Here is a 19,728-nt window from a genome sequence, read left to right as displayed (position 1 = left end):
TGGGATTTCGCCTTGCCTGCTGATTTCAGGAGAAGATCATGAGGCCAAAAAAATGACAATTTATTATCAAGCAGCCCTAAACTCACCCTCTTTTGACTACCACATATCTGATGACATATCGGGGGCTGACGATCCCTGTCATATTGATTGCTCCTGTCATCAGCAGTGTGAAGGGTAGGAAGGAGACATGGCATGTCAGGTAGCTGGAAGGGTGGGAAGCCTGAGTCCAGAGCAGTGGGAAGGGGCAGATCCAGGTGAGGGGCCCATCACGTTCATCTGGTTCTGGCCCACCAAGAGTAGAGATGTTTTGTTAATAATTGCTCCACAGAAGGGAGCAAATATATTTCTTTCCCAAATAAACAAATTAGTGATAAGCATTTGTTAGCTGAGATGTAAAATTCGTGTCTAAAGTAGGATGGAAATTTCAAAACAGGAGGCACCATTACATGGTTCCTACCAACCCAGATGTCACAATGCCTTGGAAATGGCATGGGCCCTCCCTCAGTGTGACTTGTGTCCACGAGTGCTTAATTGGCTTTGTACTTCCAGCATTAAATCTCAGTTCGACATTAAAGCTATGATAGGACTTTGGAGATAATTCATCTAACCACTTCATTTATTTTTAAGGTTCTTATTTTCTAATTTTTTATTTCAGTAAATGGTATGTATTTGTATTAATTAATTAAAATTATGAGGGGCATAGAGTAAAAAATGAAAGCTGTAGAGTAGAAGACACCATAAACAAAATGGAAAGACAGCCCACAGATAAAGGATTACTATCTGGAATATAAAATTACTGATATTAATAATAACATTCTAATACAAAAAAAGGATTTGTAATAAAAGTAAGCAATTAACAGAAAGACCAATGTTTTTAAATGTTAAGTTTCACCAATATTCAGGGCAATGCACATTAAAATTACAGTGACACACCATTTGCAACCTATCGTATTGGCAAAGATATTTTTAATGGATACTGTCAAGTGCTAAATGTCCATCTGCAGGTGAGAATGTAAATTGGAATCACTACACTGGAGACAATTTGACAATGTCCAGCAAAGCTGAAGGTGCACACATCCGAGACCCAGAAAATCAGTTTCTAGATATTTGACAAATTTTTGCCCATTTCATCATAGAGAGGTACACTAGTAACTAGCTTTGTTTGTAAGAAAACAAAAAAGAAAATGGCCTACATATTTATTCCATAATTGGTAAACTCTATTCCATACTATGATACCGTAAGAACATAGAAATTAATTAAGGTACATATATCAGTTGGACGAATCTTATCTTAAAAAGAGTGTTGAGTTTTTAAAAAAGTAAATTAGTGACAGGAGAATATAAGTATTATGGTATCACTTTTACAAAGACTGAAAACACTCAAAATAACACCATGCATTGTATGACACACATACATGGTAAAGGCATAAAAATAGATACAGATATAATAAACCCCATCATTTAGGATCACAATTCCCTTTAGGGATCAAATATGGGGATTAGAGAAGCTTCAAATGTTATGTGATTTTTTTAAACAAAAAGATTGTAAACAAGGAAAAATGTTAAAATTTGACAAAACTGGGAGATGGGCAATAGTTGTTACATTATTCTTTTTACTTTTTTGTTTGTTTGCTTGTATTATTTCAATGTTTTAGAGAGGAAAAATTTTCTACTCCCATAATTTCAGTATGCAGAGCTAACATTTTAAGTTTCTTCAGACTTGCTAATTTTTAAAATTTTTCTCTCTTCTCTCTCACGCTCTCTTCTCCTTTCCTTCCTTCCAGCAACATATGTGTACTACAGTTTCCTGGATTTTTAACAAATCATATACCATGAACATTCTTCCAGTTAATATGGTCTTTTTTAATAGTTCCATAATATTCTATTTATGAGTGTGTCATAATTTATTAGACTATTCCTCATGGTGTTAGGGTCCAGGCCTCCGAGGCTTCCCCAGAGAACAAACTACACAGGCATAGAGATGTAAATTCAAGCAAAGTCTTTATTCAGCTAGCTAGCTGAGGTCCAAGTCAGCCCGATGCAGCGGGTCTCAACAAGGACCCTGAGCACTCAGAGCCAAGGGTTTATATAGCAATTTCAAAGCACTTAACTCATAGCAATTTTCTATAACTGTACATTATTCTTGCAAGACATATATCCTGGGGTTAAGCAAGGGCAGGGTAAGACTACTCCTCAATGGTTAGGGAGGTTCTGCACGATAAGCTTGGTATGTAAGATTTACTGACCAAGGTTAGCTGACCAAGGGTCACAGCTGCCCACCACCCGGTGCTCATGATTAACTTGTTTTTCAAGGCCTTACCCAGGTCCAGGGTTTGTTTTTTTTGTTTTTATTTTTTTCCTCTGAGTCACACTCTCAGAAAATGGTTTCTAGGTTTCTAAGATGGCTATGCTTATGCTAATTTACTAATCTTACTAATGCTTAGATTCTACATTTCCCCACTTTCCTTTGACCATTCCAATCATGGAATGTTTGTTTCTTCCTGCTGTGTGAGTGAATGATACTGCGGTCTCAGCATTAGCACCTGAACAGCACTCACTCTTTCCCTAACAAAGGCTATTAGCCGGTTTAAGATACAGGGACCTAAAGTGAGAAGCAGTATAAAAATAAGCAAGGGCCCTGCCAGGGTGGATATCAGGGTTGTAAACCATGGGGATTTAGTAAACTAGGATTCAAATAGCCCTTGGCTGGCCTCTCGCTCTCTCTTCCTTTGATCTGGTCTCTCTCTAAATTTAGACATTGAATCTCTTACTATTCCGGAATGGTCTGCTGTTAAGGTTTAGCTAAGTTTTATTAGTTCTTCTTCCTGACTCTTAATGCTCTCCGCACTCCTTTACAATGGATAAACTTTAAGATTGTTTCTAACATTTTGCTATCAGAAAAAAATGCAATAGCAAACAAAAATGTCCTATGCTTGATTATGGGAAGCCGATTTCTCTACATTGACTTCCTGGTCATATACTATGAATATTTCCATGTTTATAAGATTCTGCCAACCTATTCTCTACAAAAATTTTGTTGGTTTAAGAATAATTGCCCATCTCTCCACACCCTTACCAAAATTGAATGTTAAGAATATTTAACATTTTGAACGTGATAAGTGAAAATGATTTTAAAGATAAAGTAAAGCTCAGAGAGATGATTCAACTTACCTAAAGTGTCTGAACTAGTGGACAGCCACTCTAGGATCTGAAGTCGCCTTGGATGCAATTGCCTTTTCATTAGGTACGCCTTGGTGCTTCATTCTAGAGACCTCAGATTTAAAAAAAAATGAGCATCTGAGAAGAGAGAAAGAGCTTTTTTTCCAGTATCAGAGGTTTCTCTAATGTGGGAGTGTCTTGCCTGAGGGTTTCTGCCCCAGGCAAGTTCACTATGGATTTGGTGATACAGAAATGACAATGGAACGTTCTTTATACCTGCCTTTATTCTCAAGGTGGTAGGTCGAGCACTAGAATCAAGTCTGCATCCAGCAGTCTGCAGGCTCCTAATCCACCTCTGTCTCTGCCTCTGCCTAGAGCACTGGGCAGAGCTCTTTACATAGTGACTCAGTCAATAAATGCTTATTGCCTGCGGGTGTGGAGAATAGTTTAGGGTCAGGTGAGGATCTCCGGGAAGATCCTGAGGGCGTAGGAAGTTCTAGTTTCCCCACAGGCAGGTAAAATGAAACTTGGGCTTTGAGGAGCTCAAGCCCTTTGACAGCTGAGTTTCTGAAGGTCAGAGGCTAGTTGGAGCTACAGCTGGGCAGTGGGGCTGAAGCATATTGGATCTGCAACAGAAGGCCCAAAATCAGATCGATTTTTATCTTAAATACAAAGATTGATCTTGAATATTTTGGATGAAACACACTTTCTATGCTGTGCAGATTCAGGTTTGTTATTGCATCCTTCTATTTCAGTTCTAAAGTACAAGAAGAATGATGAGGATGAATCACTTAAAGATAAATTGTCTAAACTAAATATTCATTCAATTAGCAAGAAATCCAAAAGAGTGACAAATCATCTAAAGATTCTGACCAGAGGAGAATCACAGGTAATTCTTCTTCTTGGGCCTCATAAGTTTCCTGGGGCACATGAATGCTGATATTTTTGTGAGGATTTGTTTTGTTATCAGAGCTGTTTCTAGAATACTGAGAATCAAGGTAATTGTCTGAAGCTGTTCATTTCACTCTCTCCTTTGGGGGAAATGGAGGGGAGGCGGTTTTGACAGTATCAGCTATGGTGCTTCCATTCAGGAAATAGAAAGGGGGAGATAAGGACCTGAGGACAGGGCTCAACAGGGACTCCCCCAGGAGCCTGACTCTCACCATCAACTGGCACATAAGCTCACCCAAGGCAGTGCTCTCCATTCATCCCTATCTTATTTCTGCTTTTTAAAAATTTTGCTTCCTTTAGGGCTCCCTTGATGTTCCTCTTATCTTTATTTTACCTATTTAAAAAAGTGTTGAGGTGCCTAACATTAGTGATTTTTTCCTCCCCTTTCTCCCCGTCCCCTGCCTCCACTCACCAGATGCACATTATATTATGTGGGAATTGTTTTGTGTCAGCTGTTTAGCCTGTTCTGAATCACTTGCATCTGGGTGAGAGTAACCTAACAAGTTTGCTGTAAGATAGACTTCAGGGTTCCACCTGGTTCAAGGGTGGAACGTAGAAGCCTGTATTTTTACAAAAACTCCTGGTGTTTTGGAGCTAAATGACCTTGAAATAAGTGACTGATGAAACATACTTTGAGAATGACAAGGTAACAAGTTCATGGTCTGGAGGTATTAATACAGCGGGTCCATTTGTCTTGCCTGAGGGTTTCAGCCCCAGGCAAGTTCACTACCGATTCGTGAGACTGAGAAATGACAACAGAACATTCTTGGGGTAAAGGGTTTATACCTGGCTTTATTCTCATGGTGGTAGGTCGAGCACTAGAATCAAAAGTAAGCAGGACATTTCTTATGACACTGGACAGTACCTTTTTTTCTTCTCTTTTGCCTGATTTCATCCCTTACTATGTTAGCATCTCTAGCTGAGGTTTTTAATTTTAACCAGAGGCAACTGTAAGGTGGTTCAGCACCGGTTTCAGATGGTTCATCCTCTTCTACCTTATTCTTCAGCTGCTGTGGACTTTCTTCCTTTTTCTATTAAGTCTTTGCAGCTTTCTGACCACTAAGCTAGAAGAGGCCTCTTCCTCCCTGAATACCTAACAAACTTACTGAGTGTGTCCCAATTTTGACACTGTTCATATTTGCAGGAGTCAGCACAGGGCAGAAATTAAGTAATAGTCTTTGCAGTCATCCAGATCTGGGTTTGAACCTCACTTCTGCCACTTAATAAATATTTGTCTTTGGACACCTAACTTAAATTTAGTGTAACTGTCTTGTCAAAGAGTTTCAGCCCAGACCCCTCTGCCCACACTGCCATCCTCTGGGCCTCTGTCCTCTGCTCTGCTCTCTTGCAGCCTTGCAGCTGTGCCACCTTGTCACTCAGAGCACTGGGTGGAGCTCTTTATATGGAGTCAATAACAACTTATTGCCCACCCATGTCTAGTGAGCTAGCTGACCAGGGCCAGGTGAGAATCCTGGCCACAGGAACCTTCACTTTATTTACAGTAACCATCCGTAAATTGGAAATTATACTAGGGCCTAATACATGTAATACTCCTACATATAGGAGCTAATATATATATATATATATATATATAGCTCTCAATATATAGTCATTATCACCATCATCATCATTATTTTATATCATTACTTGTATTGTGATTTACCTTTTAATGTGCAGACTTATTTCCCATGTGGACATAACTCCTTAATGCATAGTATATTAATCAGATCTTTTACTTTCTGCATTTTATGATGTTTTGACATCTTAAAAAAGATTGTTGGCTGAGGAGAGATGCCCCTCCCAGAGCTAGCCTGTTCTTAGACAACTAAGAGCTCAGCTGGGATCATTTCTGTCATTGAAACTAACCAATCCTTTGTTTTACCCCCACCCACCTCTTTAACTCACACACCTAGCAGTGTCTCTCTGCCCTAAATCATACCAGAAAACCAGAGACCACCCCTGTAGCCCAAAGCCCAAGGGAATTATTCGACTAGGCCAGTTCTAAACTGTTTACCCTGTCTTAGTTGTTTTCTTGTTTTCCCACAAAAAAAAACCTTCAATAAAGGCTCTGGCCTGAACTTTCTCCTTGTTCCTATCATCTGACCAGAACCTATTGATTCCTGTGTGGCACACAATGATCCCCTCTCTAGGACTTGTAAGTATAATAAACTTCCAAGACTTCTCATTTCCACCTGTGGCTGCACTGCCTTTAAAAACCATACCATAGCCAGTATGGACATTCTTAGAACACAGGGCTTCTGTCAATATGAAACTTACTTCTTTATATTCTTCTAGGAGCTCACTGGGTCCATTTGTCTTGCCTGAGGGTTTCAGCCCCAGGCAAGTTCACTACGGATTCTGTGAGACTGAGAAATGACAACAGAACATTCTTGGGGTAAAGGGTTTATACCTGGCTTTATTCTCATGGTGGTAGGTCGAGCACTAGAACCAAGCCAGCCTCCTGCAGTCTGCAGGTCCATAATCCACCTTTGACTCTGCCTCCACCCAGAGCACTGGGCAGAGTTCTTTATATAGTGACTCAGTCAATAATAGCACATTGCTTACAGGTGTGGGAGCAGTAGCCTAGCAGTAGGCCAGTCACATCATCAAGTAGTGTAGGGTCAGGTGAGGATCCTGGCCATAGGAATTTCCATTTTCTTCACACCACTGCATAAGGGAAGCAACTCCCAGCCCCTGCTCTCAATGTGGAACTGTGACGTAGTATGTTTGGTGAATGATGGTGGGTGGTCATAGATCAGAGAGAGGAAAATCAAAACATTTCAACTAAAGACAACAGTAATTAAACTGAATTGGGAATTCATTTGAAAGAATGTATGTGTAAATGTCATGCAAACAATTCCCCTACTCTTTGGGATGTTGCTTCTGACTCAGGACAATTCTACTGAGGAATAGCAGCCAGGTTTTAATTCTGGGGAGGCTTTTTTAGAAGCTGTTACATTCTTTAACATTTATCATCAGCTTCTGATATTTTCAATTGTGAACTGAAAGTGAATTGTAGTTAGTGGCTAGAAGGGATATTAATTAGATTTTCCCCTTAATCTTTTGAGAGGGTGTCCTGTCAGCAATGAAGCATTTCACTGTTAATCAGAAATCAGCTGCATAGGCTGGACTGCAGAAGAGATAAATCTCAAATCAATCAATTTTGCACTTGTCAGCAGCTCAAGTGAAATATTTAGTGGAGTTAGGGCATAAAAGTATTACCCAAGAGGAAGATTCCATTCAACTCATCACACATGCATTGAACTATTATGTACCAGACCCTGTGTTAGAGATTCAGAAAGAGGTTGTTAATTCATACTACTTGGGTTTGAATACTGATCCTACCTATTAACTTGGGTAGGTTTCCTTAACTTTCTATATTAGGGCAAAGGCCAAGCTTCTGTCACAAAGAGATTCCAAACATAGTAGCTTAAGTCAGATAGTCATTTACTTCTCTCTTTTTTATAATCCTCAGATGTGAGAGACAGGCTCTTCTGCACAATCTCCTTGAGCAACCCAATTCTCCCCAGTTGTGTGCTGTGTTGTTCCCCAAACACATTCTCTTCATCTGTCTGACTGAAGCTGGGTCACTGCCATGTCTTCATTTAAGTCCTAAGGACAATTATGAAGCCAAGATTCGGAAATGAAACACATCACTTTTGCTTATATCCTATTTGCCCAAACCCAGTTACAAGGGCAGAGCCAACTGCCAGGGGGTTAGGAGCGCAGTCTCTAGAAAGGCAGCTATGTCTTTGACTTACACTAGAGATGTGGGTCTATCAGTGCAGGATGACGGGGGAACGTTAACAATCTGCCACACCTCCCCAGACTTCCTTTTCTTCATCTCTAAAATGGGATTAATTGTAGCACCTACCCCATAGGATTATATAAGAATTAAAATGAGAAATGGAAGACAGGTTTTAACACAGTCTGGAACATGATTAGTGTTTAATAAATGTTAGCTATTATTATTATTAAGACAAAAATACTTAATCTCAAATGCTTGCAATCCACCAGTGGAAAGAATCACTTAAATAATTAACTAGTGTTGTGAGAGCACCTAAGAGGGAGCAATTAATTTTCTACAGTGGAGAGAATAGGAATTTGAGGGAGGATTCATAGAACCAGTGACAGTTGAATAAGTCCTTAAAATAACAATAAACAGGATTTTTAAATGCAGAAAAGAGCAGCATATTCCAGCAAAATAAGGCAGCATGAGAAGGGCTTGGCTATAAAGAAGAACTGGGCAATATTTCTCATAGTGTGATCCTTGAACCTCTCACTTTAGAATCCTCTGGGTCTCAGCCAAGATACAAAAAATGAAATAGCTGCTGATGGATCCTTGAAAACTACTTTAAAAAAATCTGTCCCAGCATATTGTTATGTACATCAAACTGGGTTAGAGCATAAAGATCCCAAGGCAGAGGGTGTTGAATCTTTTGTGGATTACAAAGAACTATGCTACCTATTTAATCAACAGCTTTCTAGATAAACAATATTAAGGGGTTTAAAAATAAAATGTCACCATTTTCTATGCATTCATTTCGAAGGCCAGCCATCTTAAATTAACAAATATATGGCCCAAGAGCAGCTACGGTTATTACCAAGCTGAAGAATACACACTATATTCCTCAAAACATTTGCACGTTCACACAGATTTTGCAGGTGTGAGGCTGATTCTGATTTTCTTCTGTAGACATTTTAATTGTCAAGAAAAACTCACCATTAGTAGTGATAATAAGTGTGGGTCCCTAGAAATTGCCACAAGCATATAAAAAGCATATTTTCCTGAATGCTAACAGGTACTTGTAAGATAACAAAAAATCCTCAGCACATGTGACCACTATCTTGACTCTGCTGAGTTTTCCTAACAGAAGGGTTATTTTTGCTAAAAGTACATATCATCTTTGAAATCTGAATTGATAAAGCATTACCCCATTTCTCCAGCCAAGAACCTAAGACTATTTTCTAATTAATCACTGTGAAGTAAAGTGGATGAGTCATATCAGCAAAACAATAAGTTCCAGTTAATAGATCAAATTTTTATTTAATTTTAATTTTATTTTTATTAATTATTTTGTAAACCCACTCATGTAATATTATTTAAGAGTATGTGAATAATATATGCCATTAAAAACTGTTGAGAAAAGTGTTACATCCTACAGCTACCATGACATAGGTGAAGCTATGTGAAAACTGAATGCAAATTAAGCTACTGCAATTGAGCATCAATTGTGCTGTGTTGTGTCCTGGTCCACAGAAAGTGCTGTATTAATATAGTCAACATATCATGAAAGGTTTTCATCTTAATGAGATCTTTTTGTAATGTGGTGGGGCAATACAGTTCATGTGTTTTTTTTTAAATGCCAGATTCACTTGAGTTATAAAAATCGGTAACTTCATCTGTTTTTTAGGTGAAAGACAATACCTTCAATAGAGAAGAAAAGCTATTTAGATCTTTAGAAAAGACTGTGAGACATTGTGTGAAGAACATATCATTCTGTCTTCAACACATACAGGTAGGTGAGACACAACGTTTTCAATATTTCTACAAGAAGGCATTCAGTGTCACTGGTTGTCATGAAGAGTAAATATGTGAATGTTCATTCATTTCCATGATGACACCCACTGTACCGAATTTGAGGGCTGCAAACTGCTGCTGAAGGAAGGCAATACAAACATTTAGGTTTTGTTCTTCATTCTTTTACCTGCTCCATCCTTCCCCAAATCCGAATCACCAGACGGTGGAGCATTTGCTTATATAATTGCCCCATGGAGCTGGACCATCAAGATGCTTTCTCTATAATAAAGATGAGTTCATTAATGGAAGGTGGAAGACTTCTCTATTTATTTGTTTGATTATAGCAACAGAACTCTTTCCAGTCCTTAAAACAACACACTTGCAAATTTAAAAGTAGGACTTAAAGAAAAAAGAATAGGGAGACATGAAGTGAAATTAGTGAAGTTAAAAAGCAAGAAATGCATAAAATAAAAGCTATGAAAAACAAAAAAACCTATATATGGGTCTCAACTTTACCTATAGGTTACCCAGCAACCAAACCAGAAAAGTCACACAATCCTAAGACAAACCAAGCACCTCGATTTATTTTTATCACCAGTGCTTTGTGATGCTCCTCTGACAGTGCTGAATGAATTCATAGGTGATTCAACTTAGGCAGGGACGTGTGTAGAAAAAAAATCAATATAAAGGAAAATAAATTCTCACAAAATAATAGCTATGCTATGTAAATGGCCCCACACAACTATACTAGAAGGCAAAACACCCCCACAAACTTCCAATCCCCCAAGAGATTTTCCTACCCTCATTGAGAACCACTGACTTAAAACAAAAGGAGCACAATATATGATTCTATTCAGTAGAAAGATCAGAAGTTTCTTCTAATGTATCTCATAAAAAAAAAGATACAGTGTCCTTAACATCCTGACAATGGTCATGACTATGACACATAGAAAGTTAGTAGAATTACATGCAAGTCAGGTAATAGTGGCCCTCTTCCCATTTTCCAGTTTTTCTCTTGCATATCTGTTTTTGGAAACAGATGTCTGAATGCTTAAATATCGCACCAATATCGCACCAACAGAGGACTGAGTTGACAGGCACAATGATTTGGAGACAAGGCTTTGTAACCAACAAGCTACATTCTTTTCTTACTTATTAACTGATGCAAAGCCTTATTTTACAATCAGGTTTGCTAATCTCTTCCTAAAGTGCTGCCTTTTGTGAAAAGAAAACAGAAACCATTATAACAGCGGGAGGGCAGTGGAAACCTTGTCCTTGATAGACATTTCAAGGAGTAAATACCTCTAGGAAACATCTACAGAAAGTCTTCTATTTCCACTAATTGATTCAATAAAAATGTAAGCATCTTCTCCTCAAGAGAACAATAAGTTCACTAAGAAAAACTGAAGACATAGATCAAAGTGGAGTGCTTTTTTTAAATAAGGGATCTGTAAGAATTAAATACTGAAGAAGCACCAGTGAGGAAATTTAAGATGGACTCCACTTAATAAAAGGGTGTAATACAGAGCAAGGGATGGGTAAGGAAATTATTACAATTGATTGATACAAGGAACCTGACACAGAGTATTTATAAAATACTTTTTCTTTTCTTCCTTTTTTTCCTTTTATCTCTCAGTGTTAGAGGAGGATTATCAGGATGAAGCACACCTTTGGGATATGTTAAAGCGTACTGACTTTCAGAACTTTGCCTGTTTTGTGACTCTGTTCTTGGGTTTCAGGACGCCCTGCCCATAGCTCTGCAGAGTGTAATGGAACTGCAGAAGATTTCATGCAACAAAGATGAGCAGGAGAAAGGCTTTTCAGAGGCCCCAACTAATGCTCCAAATCCCTGTGATGACTTTGTAAGTTATTTATATTCACAAATAAATGCAAATTTTAAAAGCAGGGTTAAAAGAAAAGCTGTTTTTCATTTATTTTCCTGGGGTGAGAAATAAAACAATCACTAAAGTAAATACTACTGTCAAAATTAGATTTAGACAGATTTATTTTACCATTAAAATGTTTTAAGTGGATTAGTGAGACTATTACTACAATCAAAATTTAAGAAGATCTCAGACCTAGGGGTAATCAGAGTCCATGCAGCTTTTAAAATCACCATTTAGTTAAAGTTGGTTCTGTGGTAAAATACTTGATAAAACATTTGATTTCTAAGAGTTTTGTAAAATACAGAATCATAAAACATAGCTTGGGAATCATAAAAACATGTTTGAGCCAAGAAAATAGTTGGGTGGTGTGGGTAAAATTGCAGTATTTCCAGAATCTCTCACCTGGCCTTAATGCATCTCCATATCAATAGGCATTTCCAAGGAGTGGAGAGAAGTAGTCCACCTCTGTATCAATAGGTGACTATGTTGGGGAGCAAGGGCATATCTGGACCAGAGAGATTGGGTGGGATCTTTGCAGCCAGATAAAGAGAGACACAGGTGAGCAGAAGTGGACAACTGCTTGTAAGCAATAAACAGGTTTCTCTGACTTTATTTCTCCCTTTGACTGATTTCAGTTTCAAAGGTAATTTGCCCCAGGCTGGGAACTATTTTTCCCCTGGAGTTACAGGTGGTACATTAGTGTGAGTAATACTAAATATTAAATTTAATTCAATATATTGTATTCCATGTAACCTTATTTCATAGCACTATTTCACCTGTTATATAGAAGATAGAATAGATTCCAGCATCTTGAAAATACTTGAAAGTGGCTTTTTTGTGTTGGCATTACTGGCATTTTGGGTCAGATAAATCATTTACTTACCCTTATATCAGAGGGTGTTTAGCATTCCTGGCCTACCAGGCTCTACATCTCAGTTATGTCCCTTCACCATTCAAGTCATGATGTCCAATGAATATCCATGCATATATCTGAATCCTAAGAATTGATACAGCCCTTCCCCTACTCTCTCCTATAGAAAAAAAATACAGAGATGTACTTTGCTTTCCTGACACTGGGGAATGGAAAGCCAGGATGACATTTGAACTAAGATGATAGATTAGATGAGAGAGAGAAAGAAGTTTTTATGACATACTTTAAATGGAAAAAGTGCAGCTAGTTCTTCATGCATTTTTCTGGGCTTAACTATAGAGAGCACATTTTAGAAATGTCCTTAAGGATTTGCTCTTCAATTGAATTCCAATTCATTAATTAAGTTGATAAATATTTATTGAGCACCATGTAAGAACATGGTATGCAGCTTGTCCCTCATCAAGCATGTTCCAGAATTTGATGGAAAAAATAGAGGTGTCCTTCCCTGCCTTGCATAAAAACCACAAAATGATAAATTGATCTAGATTAAAATAATTACTAGAAAGCTTGATACGAAAATAAGTTCTTTATGAAGAAAGTATACAGGACTTAAAAAATATTACTAAGAACTCAAAAATCTATTTAAAGACAGAGCAGTTGTCATTATCTAACCATGAGAGATACTTATTTAGACACTTTATATAGAACAAAACATTAAAATAAAATCTGGTTCTGATTTGTTCAAACCATAATTCCTATGCACCAGTGAATTAGTTTATGTCTGTGGATCATAGGATATATACACACACACACACACATATATACATATATGTGTATATATATATACACACATATATACACATATATATATTGAAATTCTATTGTAGTAAGATTACCTGTAGAATCCAGGCAAGTCACAAACACAGTAATTTATCCCAGAACAGTAAAGAGATTCTTTGCTTAGTCAAAGGACTCATTAAATTGTCTGCAGGTGTACACTGATTATTTTATAAGCTAGACATCGAATTTAAGCTGTGTAGGCTATTGCTGGTGCCAATAAAAGATTGGTTTCCCCTGTCTTCTAGATTTCCCATGAGTTCAGACAAAGTTACCAGAGGCTGTTTAAGTTAATTAATACAAACTGATGTTTAGATGCTGATTCCCTAGGACATCTTTTGGGGTACAAAAGAGAAACCTACTTCCAAATTATCACAACATAATCATGTAACCTGAGCATATATGATGAAGGGTAAAGTTGGGCAGTCAGAAAACATAGGATACTAATGCACTTCAGATCATAAGGGGAGGAAGGAGAAATAAAAGAAATTAAATTCAGGCATTGGCATGGGGGTTGGGCATTAATATGAGTTTATTTTCAATGACTCAGACCTAAAAAAGTAACAATTTAAGATACCGAATCAGTATCAGCTTAATCCTGCAATGTATTTAAAGAGGAAGCAGTTAACTCCATTGTCATTTTTATCACAGGAGCAAAATACCTGCAATAATGAGGTACTATCTGTATAGAACATATAATTCCACCACCAGAAATGAGCTACGAGGGTAGCCAGGGAATTGGGGTAGATACGGGAGAAATAAGATACAGTCTTTTCTAAGTCACTCTCTCCCTTTTATTGCCTGCAAAAGGAAGGGATGATACGGTGAATCATTTGCACAGTCTTTTTTTTTTTAATTAATTTTTTTATTTTGGTGTCATTAATTTACAATTACATGAAGAACATTATGTTTACTAGGCTCCCCGCTTCACCAAGTCCCCCCCACATACCCATTCACAGTCACTGTCCATCAGCATAGTAAGATGCTATAAAATCACTACTTGTCTGCTCTGTGTTGCACAGCCCTCCCCGTGCCCCCACCCACACTATACATGCTAATCGTAATGCCCCCTTTCTTTTTCCCCACCCTTGTCCCTCCCTTCCCACCCATCCTCCCCCTCTTCCCACCCATCCTCCCCAGTCCCTTTCCCTTTGGTAACTATTAGTCCATTCATGATTCTGTGATTCTGCTGCTGTTTTGTTCCTTCAGTTTTCCTTTGTTCGTATACTCCACATATGAATGAAGTCATTTGGTACTTGTCTTTCTCCTCCTGGTTTATTTCACTGAGCATAATACCCTCTAGCTCCATCTGTGTTGATGCAAATGGCAGGAATTGTTTTCTTCTTATGGCTGAATAATATTCCATTGTGTATAATATGTACCTCATCTTCTTTATCCATTCCTCTGCTGCTGGACACTTAGGTTGCTTCCATTTCTTGGCTATTGTAAATAGCGCTGCAATAACCATAGAGGTGCATCTGTCTTTCTCAAACTGGGCTGCTGCATTCTTAGGGTAAATTCCTAGAAATGGAATTCCCGGGTCAAGTGGTATTTCTATTTTGAGCTTTTTGAGGAACCTCCATACTGCTTTCCACAATGGTTGAACTAATTTACATTCCCACCAGCAGTGTAGGAGGGTTTCCCTTTCTCCACAACCTCACCAACATTTGTTGTTGTTTGTCTTTTGGATGGTGGCGATCCTTACTGGTGTGAGGTGATATCTCATTGTGGTTTTAATTTGCATTTCTCTAATGACTAGCGATGTGGAGCATCTTTTCATGTGTCTGTTGGCCATCTGAATTTCTTCTTTGGAGAACTGTCTGTTCAGCTCCTCTGCCCATTTTTTAATTGGATTATTTGCTTTTTGTTTGTTGAGGTGTGTGAGCTCTTTATATATTTTGGATGTCAACCCTTTATCAGATCTGTCATTTATGAATATATTCTCCCATACTGTAGGATACCTTTTTGTTCTATTGATGGTGTCCTTTGCTGTACAGAAGCTTTTTAGCTTGATATAGTCCCACTTGTTCATTTTTGCTTTTGTTTCCCTTGCCTGGGAGATATGTTAGTCGCTCATGTTTATGTTCGAGAGATTTTTGCCTATGTTTTTTTCTAAGAGTTTTATAGTTTCATGACTTACATTCAGGTCTTTGATCCATTTCTAATTTACTTTTGTGTATGGGGTTAGACAGTGATCCAGTTTCATTCTCTTACATGTAGCTGTCCAGTTTTGCCAGCACCATCTATTGAAGAGACTGTCATTTCCCCATTGTAAGTCCATGGCTCCTTTATCATATATTAATTGACCTTATATGTTTGGGTTAATGTCTGGCATCTCTATTCTGTTCCACTGGTCTGTGGCTCTGTTCTTGTGCCAGTACCAAATTGTCTTGATTACTGTGGCTTTGTACTAGAGCTTGAAGTTGGGGAGCGAGATCCCCCCACTTTATTCTTCCTTCTCAGGATTGCTTTGGCTATTTGGGGTCTTTGTTGTTTCCATATGAATTTTTGAACTATTTGTTCCAGTTCATTGAAGAATGCTGATGGTAATTTGATAGGAATTGCATTGAATCTGTATATTGCTTTGGGCAGGATGGCCATTTTGACGATATTAATTCTTCCTAGCCAGGAGCATGGGATGAGTTTCCATTTATTAGTGTCCTCTTTAATTTCTCTTAAGAGTGTCTTATAGTTTTCAGGGTATAGGTCTTTCACTTCCTTGGTTAGGTTTATTCCTAGGTATTTTATTCTTTTTGGTGCTATTGTAAATGGAATTGTTTTCCTGATTTCTCTTTCTATTAGTTCATTGTTAGTGTATAGGAAAGCCACAGATTTCTGTGTGTTAATTTTGTATCTTCCAACTTTGCTGAATTCCGATATTAGTTCTAGTAGTTTTGGAGAGGAGTCGTCAGGGTTTTTTATGCACAATATCATGTCATCTGCAAATAGTGATAGTTTGACTTCTTTACCAATCTGGATTCCTTATATTTCTTTGTTTTGTCTAATTGCTGTGGCTAGGACCTCCAGTACTATGTTGAATAACAGTGGGGAGAATGAGCATCCCTGTCTTGTTCCTGATCGCAGAGGAAAAGCTTTCAGCTTCTCGCTGTTCAGTATGATGTTAGCTTTGGGTTTATCATATATGGCCTTTATTATGTTGAGGTACTTGTCCTCTATGCCCATTTTGTTTGGAGTTTTTATCATGAATGAACGTTGAATTTTGTCAGCATCTATGGAGATGATCATATGGTTTTTGTTCTTCTTTTTGTTGATGTGGTGGATGATGTTGATGGATTTTCGAATGTTGTACCATCTTTGCATCCCTGGGATGAATCCCACTTGGTCATGGTGTATGATCCTTTTGATGTATTTTTGAATTTGGTTTGCTAATATTTTGTTGAGTATTTTTGCATCTATGTTCATCAGGGATATTGGTCTGTAGTTTTCTTTTTTGGTGGGGTCTTTGCCTGGTTTTGGTATTAGGGTGATGTTGGCTTCATAGAATGAGTTTGGGAGTATTACCTCCTCTTCTATTTTTTTGGAAAACTTTAAGAAGAATGGGTATTATGTCTTCTCTGTATGTCATAAAATTCCGAGGTAAATCCATTTGGCCCAGGAGGTTTTGTTCTTGGGTAGTTTTTTGATTACTGCTTCAATTTAGTCGCTGGTAATTGGTCTGTTTAGATTTTCTGTTCCTTTCTGAGTCAGTCTTGGAAGGTTATATTTTTCTAGGAAGTTGTCCATTTCTCCTAGGTTTTCCAGCTTGTTAGCATATAGGTTTTCATAGTATTCTCTAATAATTCTTTGTATTTCTGTGGGGTATGTCGTGATTTTTTCTTTCTCATTTCTGATTCTGTTGATGTGTGTTGACTCTCTTTTTCTCTTAATAAGTCTGGCTAGAGGCTTATCTATTTTGTTTATTTTCTCAAAGAACCAGCTCTTAGTTTCATTGATTTTTTCTATTGTTTTATTCTTCTCAATTTTATTTATTTCTTCTTTGATCTTTATTATGTCCCTCCATCTGCTGACCTTAGGCCTCCTTTGTTCTTCTTTTTCCAATTTCAATAGTTGTGACATTAGACTATTTATTTGGGATTGTTCTGCCTTCTTTAAATATTCCTGGATTGCTATATACTTTCCTCTTGAGACTGCTTTTGCTGCGTCCCACAGAAGTTGGGGCTTTGTGTTGTTATTGTCATTTGTTTCCATATATTGCTGGATCTCCATTTTAATTTGGTCATTGATCCATTGATTATTTAGGAGCATGTTGTTAAGCCTCCATGTGTTTGTGAGCCTTTTTGTTTCTTTGTACAATTTATTTCTAGTTTTATACCTTTGTGGTCTGAAAAGTTTGTTGGTAGGATTTCAATCTTTTGGAATTTACTGAGGTTCTTTTTGTGGCCTAGTATGTTTTCTATTCTGGAGAATGTTCCATGTGCACTTGAGAAGAATGTATATCCTGTTGTTTTTGGATGTAGAGTTCTATAGATGTCTATTAGGTCCATCTGTTCTAGTGTGTTGTTCAGTGCCTCTGTGTCCTTGCTTATTTTCTGTCTGGTGGATCTGTCCTTTGGAGTGAGTGGTGTGTTAAAGTCTCCCAAAATGAATGCATTGCATTCTATTTCCTCCTTTAATTCTGTTAGTATTTGTTTCACATATGCTGGTGTTCCTGTATTGGGTGCATACATATTTATAATGGTTATATCCTCTTGTTGGACTGAGCCCTTTATCATTATGTAGTGTCCTTCTTTATCTCTTGTTACTTTCTTTGTTTTGAAGTCTATTTTTTCTGATACTAGTATTGTGCTTTTTTCTCTCTGTTATTTGCATGAAATATCTTTTTCCATCCCTTGACTTTTAATCTGTGTATGTCTTTGGGTTTGAGGTGAGTTTCTTGTAAGCAGCATATAGATGGGTCTTGCTTTTTGACCCATTCTATTACTCTGTGTCTTTTGATTGGTGCATTCAGTCCATTTACATTTAGGGTGATTATTGAAAGATATGTACTTATTGCCATTGCAGGCTTTAGATTTGTGGTTACCAAAGGTTCAAGGTTAGCTTCTTTACTACCTTACTGTCTAACTTAACTCACTTATTGAGCTATTATACACAGTCTGATGTTTATTTCTCTCCCTTCTTATTCCTCCTCCTCCATTCTTCATATGTTGAGTGTTTTGTTCTGTGGTCTTTTTAGGAGTGCTCCCATCTAGAGTAGTCCCTCTAAAATACCCTGTAGAGGTGGTTTGTGGGAGGCAAATTCCCTCAACTTTATCTTGTCTGGGAATTGTTTAATCCTTCCTTCATATTTAAATGATAATCGTGCTGGATACAATATCCTTGGTTCAAGGCCCTTCTGTTTCATTGCATTGAATATATCATGCCATTCTCTTCTGGCCTGTAAGGTTCTGTTGAGAAGTCTGATGATAGCCTGATGGGTTTTCCTTTGTAGGTGACCTTTTTTTTTCTCTCTGGCTGCCTTTATTACTCTCTCCTTGTCCTTGATCTTTGCCATTTTAATTATTATGTGTCTTGGTGTTGTCCTCTTTGGGTCTAGTCTGTTGGGAGTTCTTTGTGCCTCTGTAGTCTGAGCAACGATTTTCTCCCCCAGTTTGGGTAAGTTCTCAGCAATTATTTCTTCAAAGACACTTTCTATCCCTTTTTCTCTCTCTTCTTCTTTTGGTACCCCTATAATGCGGATATTGTTCCTTTTGGATTGGTCACACAGTTCTCTTGTTTCATTCCTGGAGATCCTTTTATCTCTCTGTGCATCAGCTTCTATGCGTTCCTGTTCTCTGGTTTCTATTCCATCAATGGCCTCTTGCATCTTATCCATTCTGCTTATAAATCCTTCCAGAGATTGTTTCATTTCTGTAATCTCCCTCTGGATGTCTGTAATCTCCCTCTGGACTTCATCCCTTAGCTCTTGTATATTTCTCTGCATCTCCATCAGCATGTTTATGATTTTTGTTTTGAATTCTCTTTCAGGAAGACTGGTTAGGACTATGTCCTTCTCAGGGGTTGTGATTTTGGTCAGCATCAAATTTTTCTGCCTTTTCATGGCGATAGAGATAGTTTGCAGAGCTGGCATAAGTGATGGCTAGGACAACATCCCTTCTTGTTGGTTTACGGCCTTCCTCTCCTGGGAGAACAGTGACCTCTTGCGGCTTGTGCTGGGCAGCTGGGTGCAGACGGGACTTCTGATTCTTGCCAGCTGCTATGGAGTTTAGCTCCACTTTTGCTGTGGGCATGGCCTGCCTTGGGCTGCTGCTCCAATATGGCAGAGCCCCATTGGAGATGAAATGGCTGGAAAGCTTTTTATCTCCGTGAGGGGCCTCTGTGCTCCCTGCTGCCCAGGGGGTTAGAGTGCCCAGAGTTCCCCAGGATTCCCAGACACTGGGCTAAGTGTCCCTGGATGCTTCCATCCAGCTTTGGGGGCCCTGTCCCTTTAAGACTTCCAAAAAGCACTCGCTTTTCTTTGTTCCCAGGGCGCCGGCTGCAGGGAC

The 19,728-nt window shown here is 38.2% G+C and overlaps 1 protein-coding gene across 1 annotated transcript in view; it reads left to right on the top strand.

Moving 5' to 3' along the window:
* ARHGEF38 (Rho guanine nucleotide exchange factor 38) overlaps positions 1–19,728 on the top strand; it is a 129,230-nt gene that overhangs the window by 88,355 nt on the left and 21,147 nt on the right. Inside the window, exons 7-9 of the mRNA XM_017666313.3 lie at positions 3,915–4,048; positions 9,525–9,629; positions 11,371–11,493. Coding sequence (XP_017521802.3) covers positions 3,915–4,048; positions 9,525–9,629; positions 11,371–11,493 — 362 coding nt within the window. The remainder of the gene's footprint in view (positions 1–3,914; positions 4,049–9,524; positions 9,630–11,370; positions 11,494–19,728) is intronic.

The sequence above is a fragment of the Manis javanica genome, chromosome 5, assembly GCF_040802235.1.
Source record: "Manis javanica isolate MJ-LG chromosome 5, MJ_LKY, whole genome shotgun sequence".
In the NCBI taxonomy this organism is placed as follows: domain Eukaryota; kingdom Metazoa; phylum Chordata; class Mammalia; order Pholidota; family Manidae; genus Manis; species Manis javanica.
The sequence above is the reverse complement of the archived record's forward strand: the minus strand, read 5'-3'. Positions and strand labels throughout refer to the sequence as shown.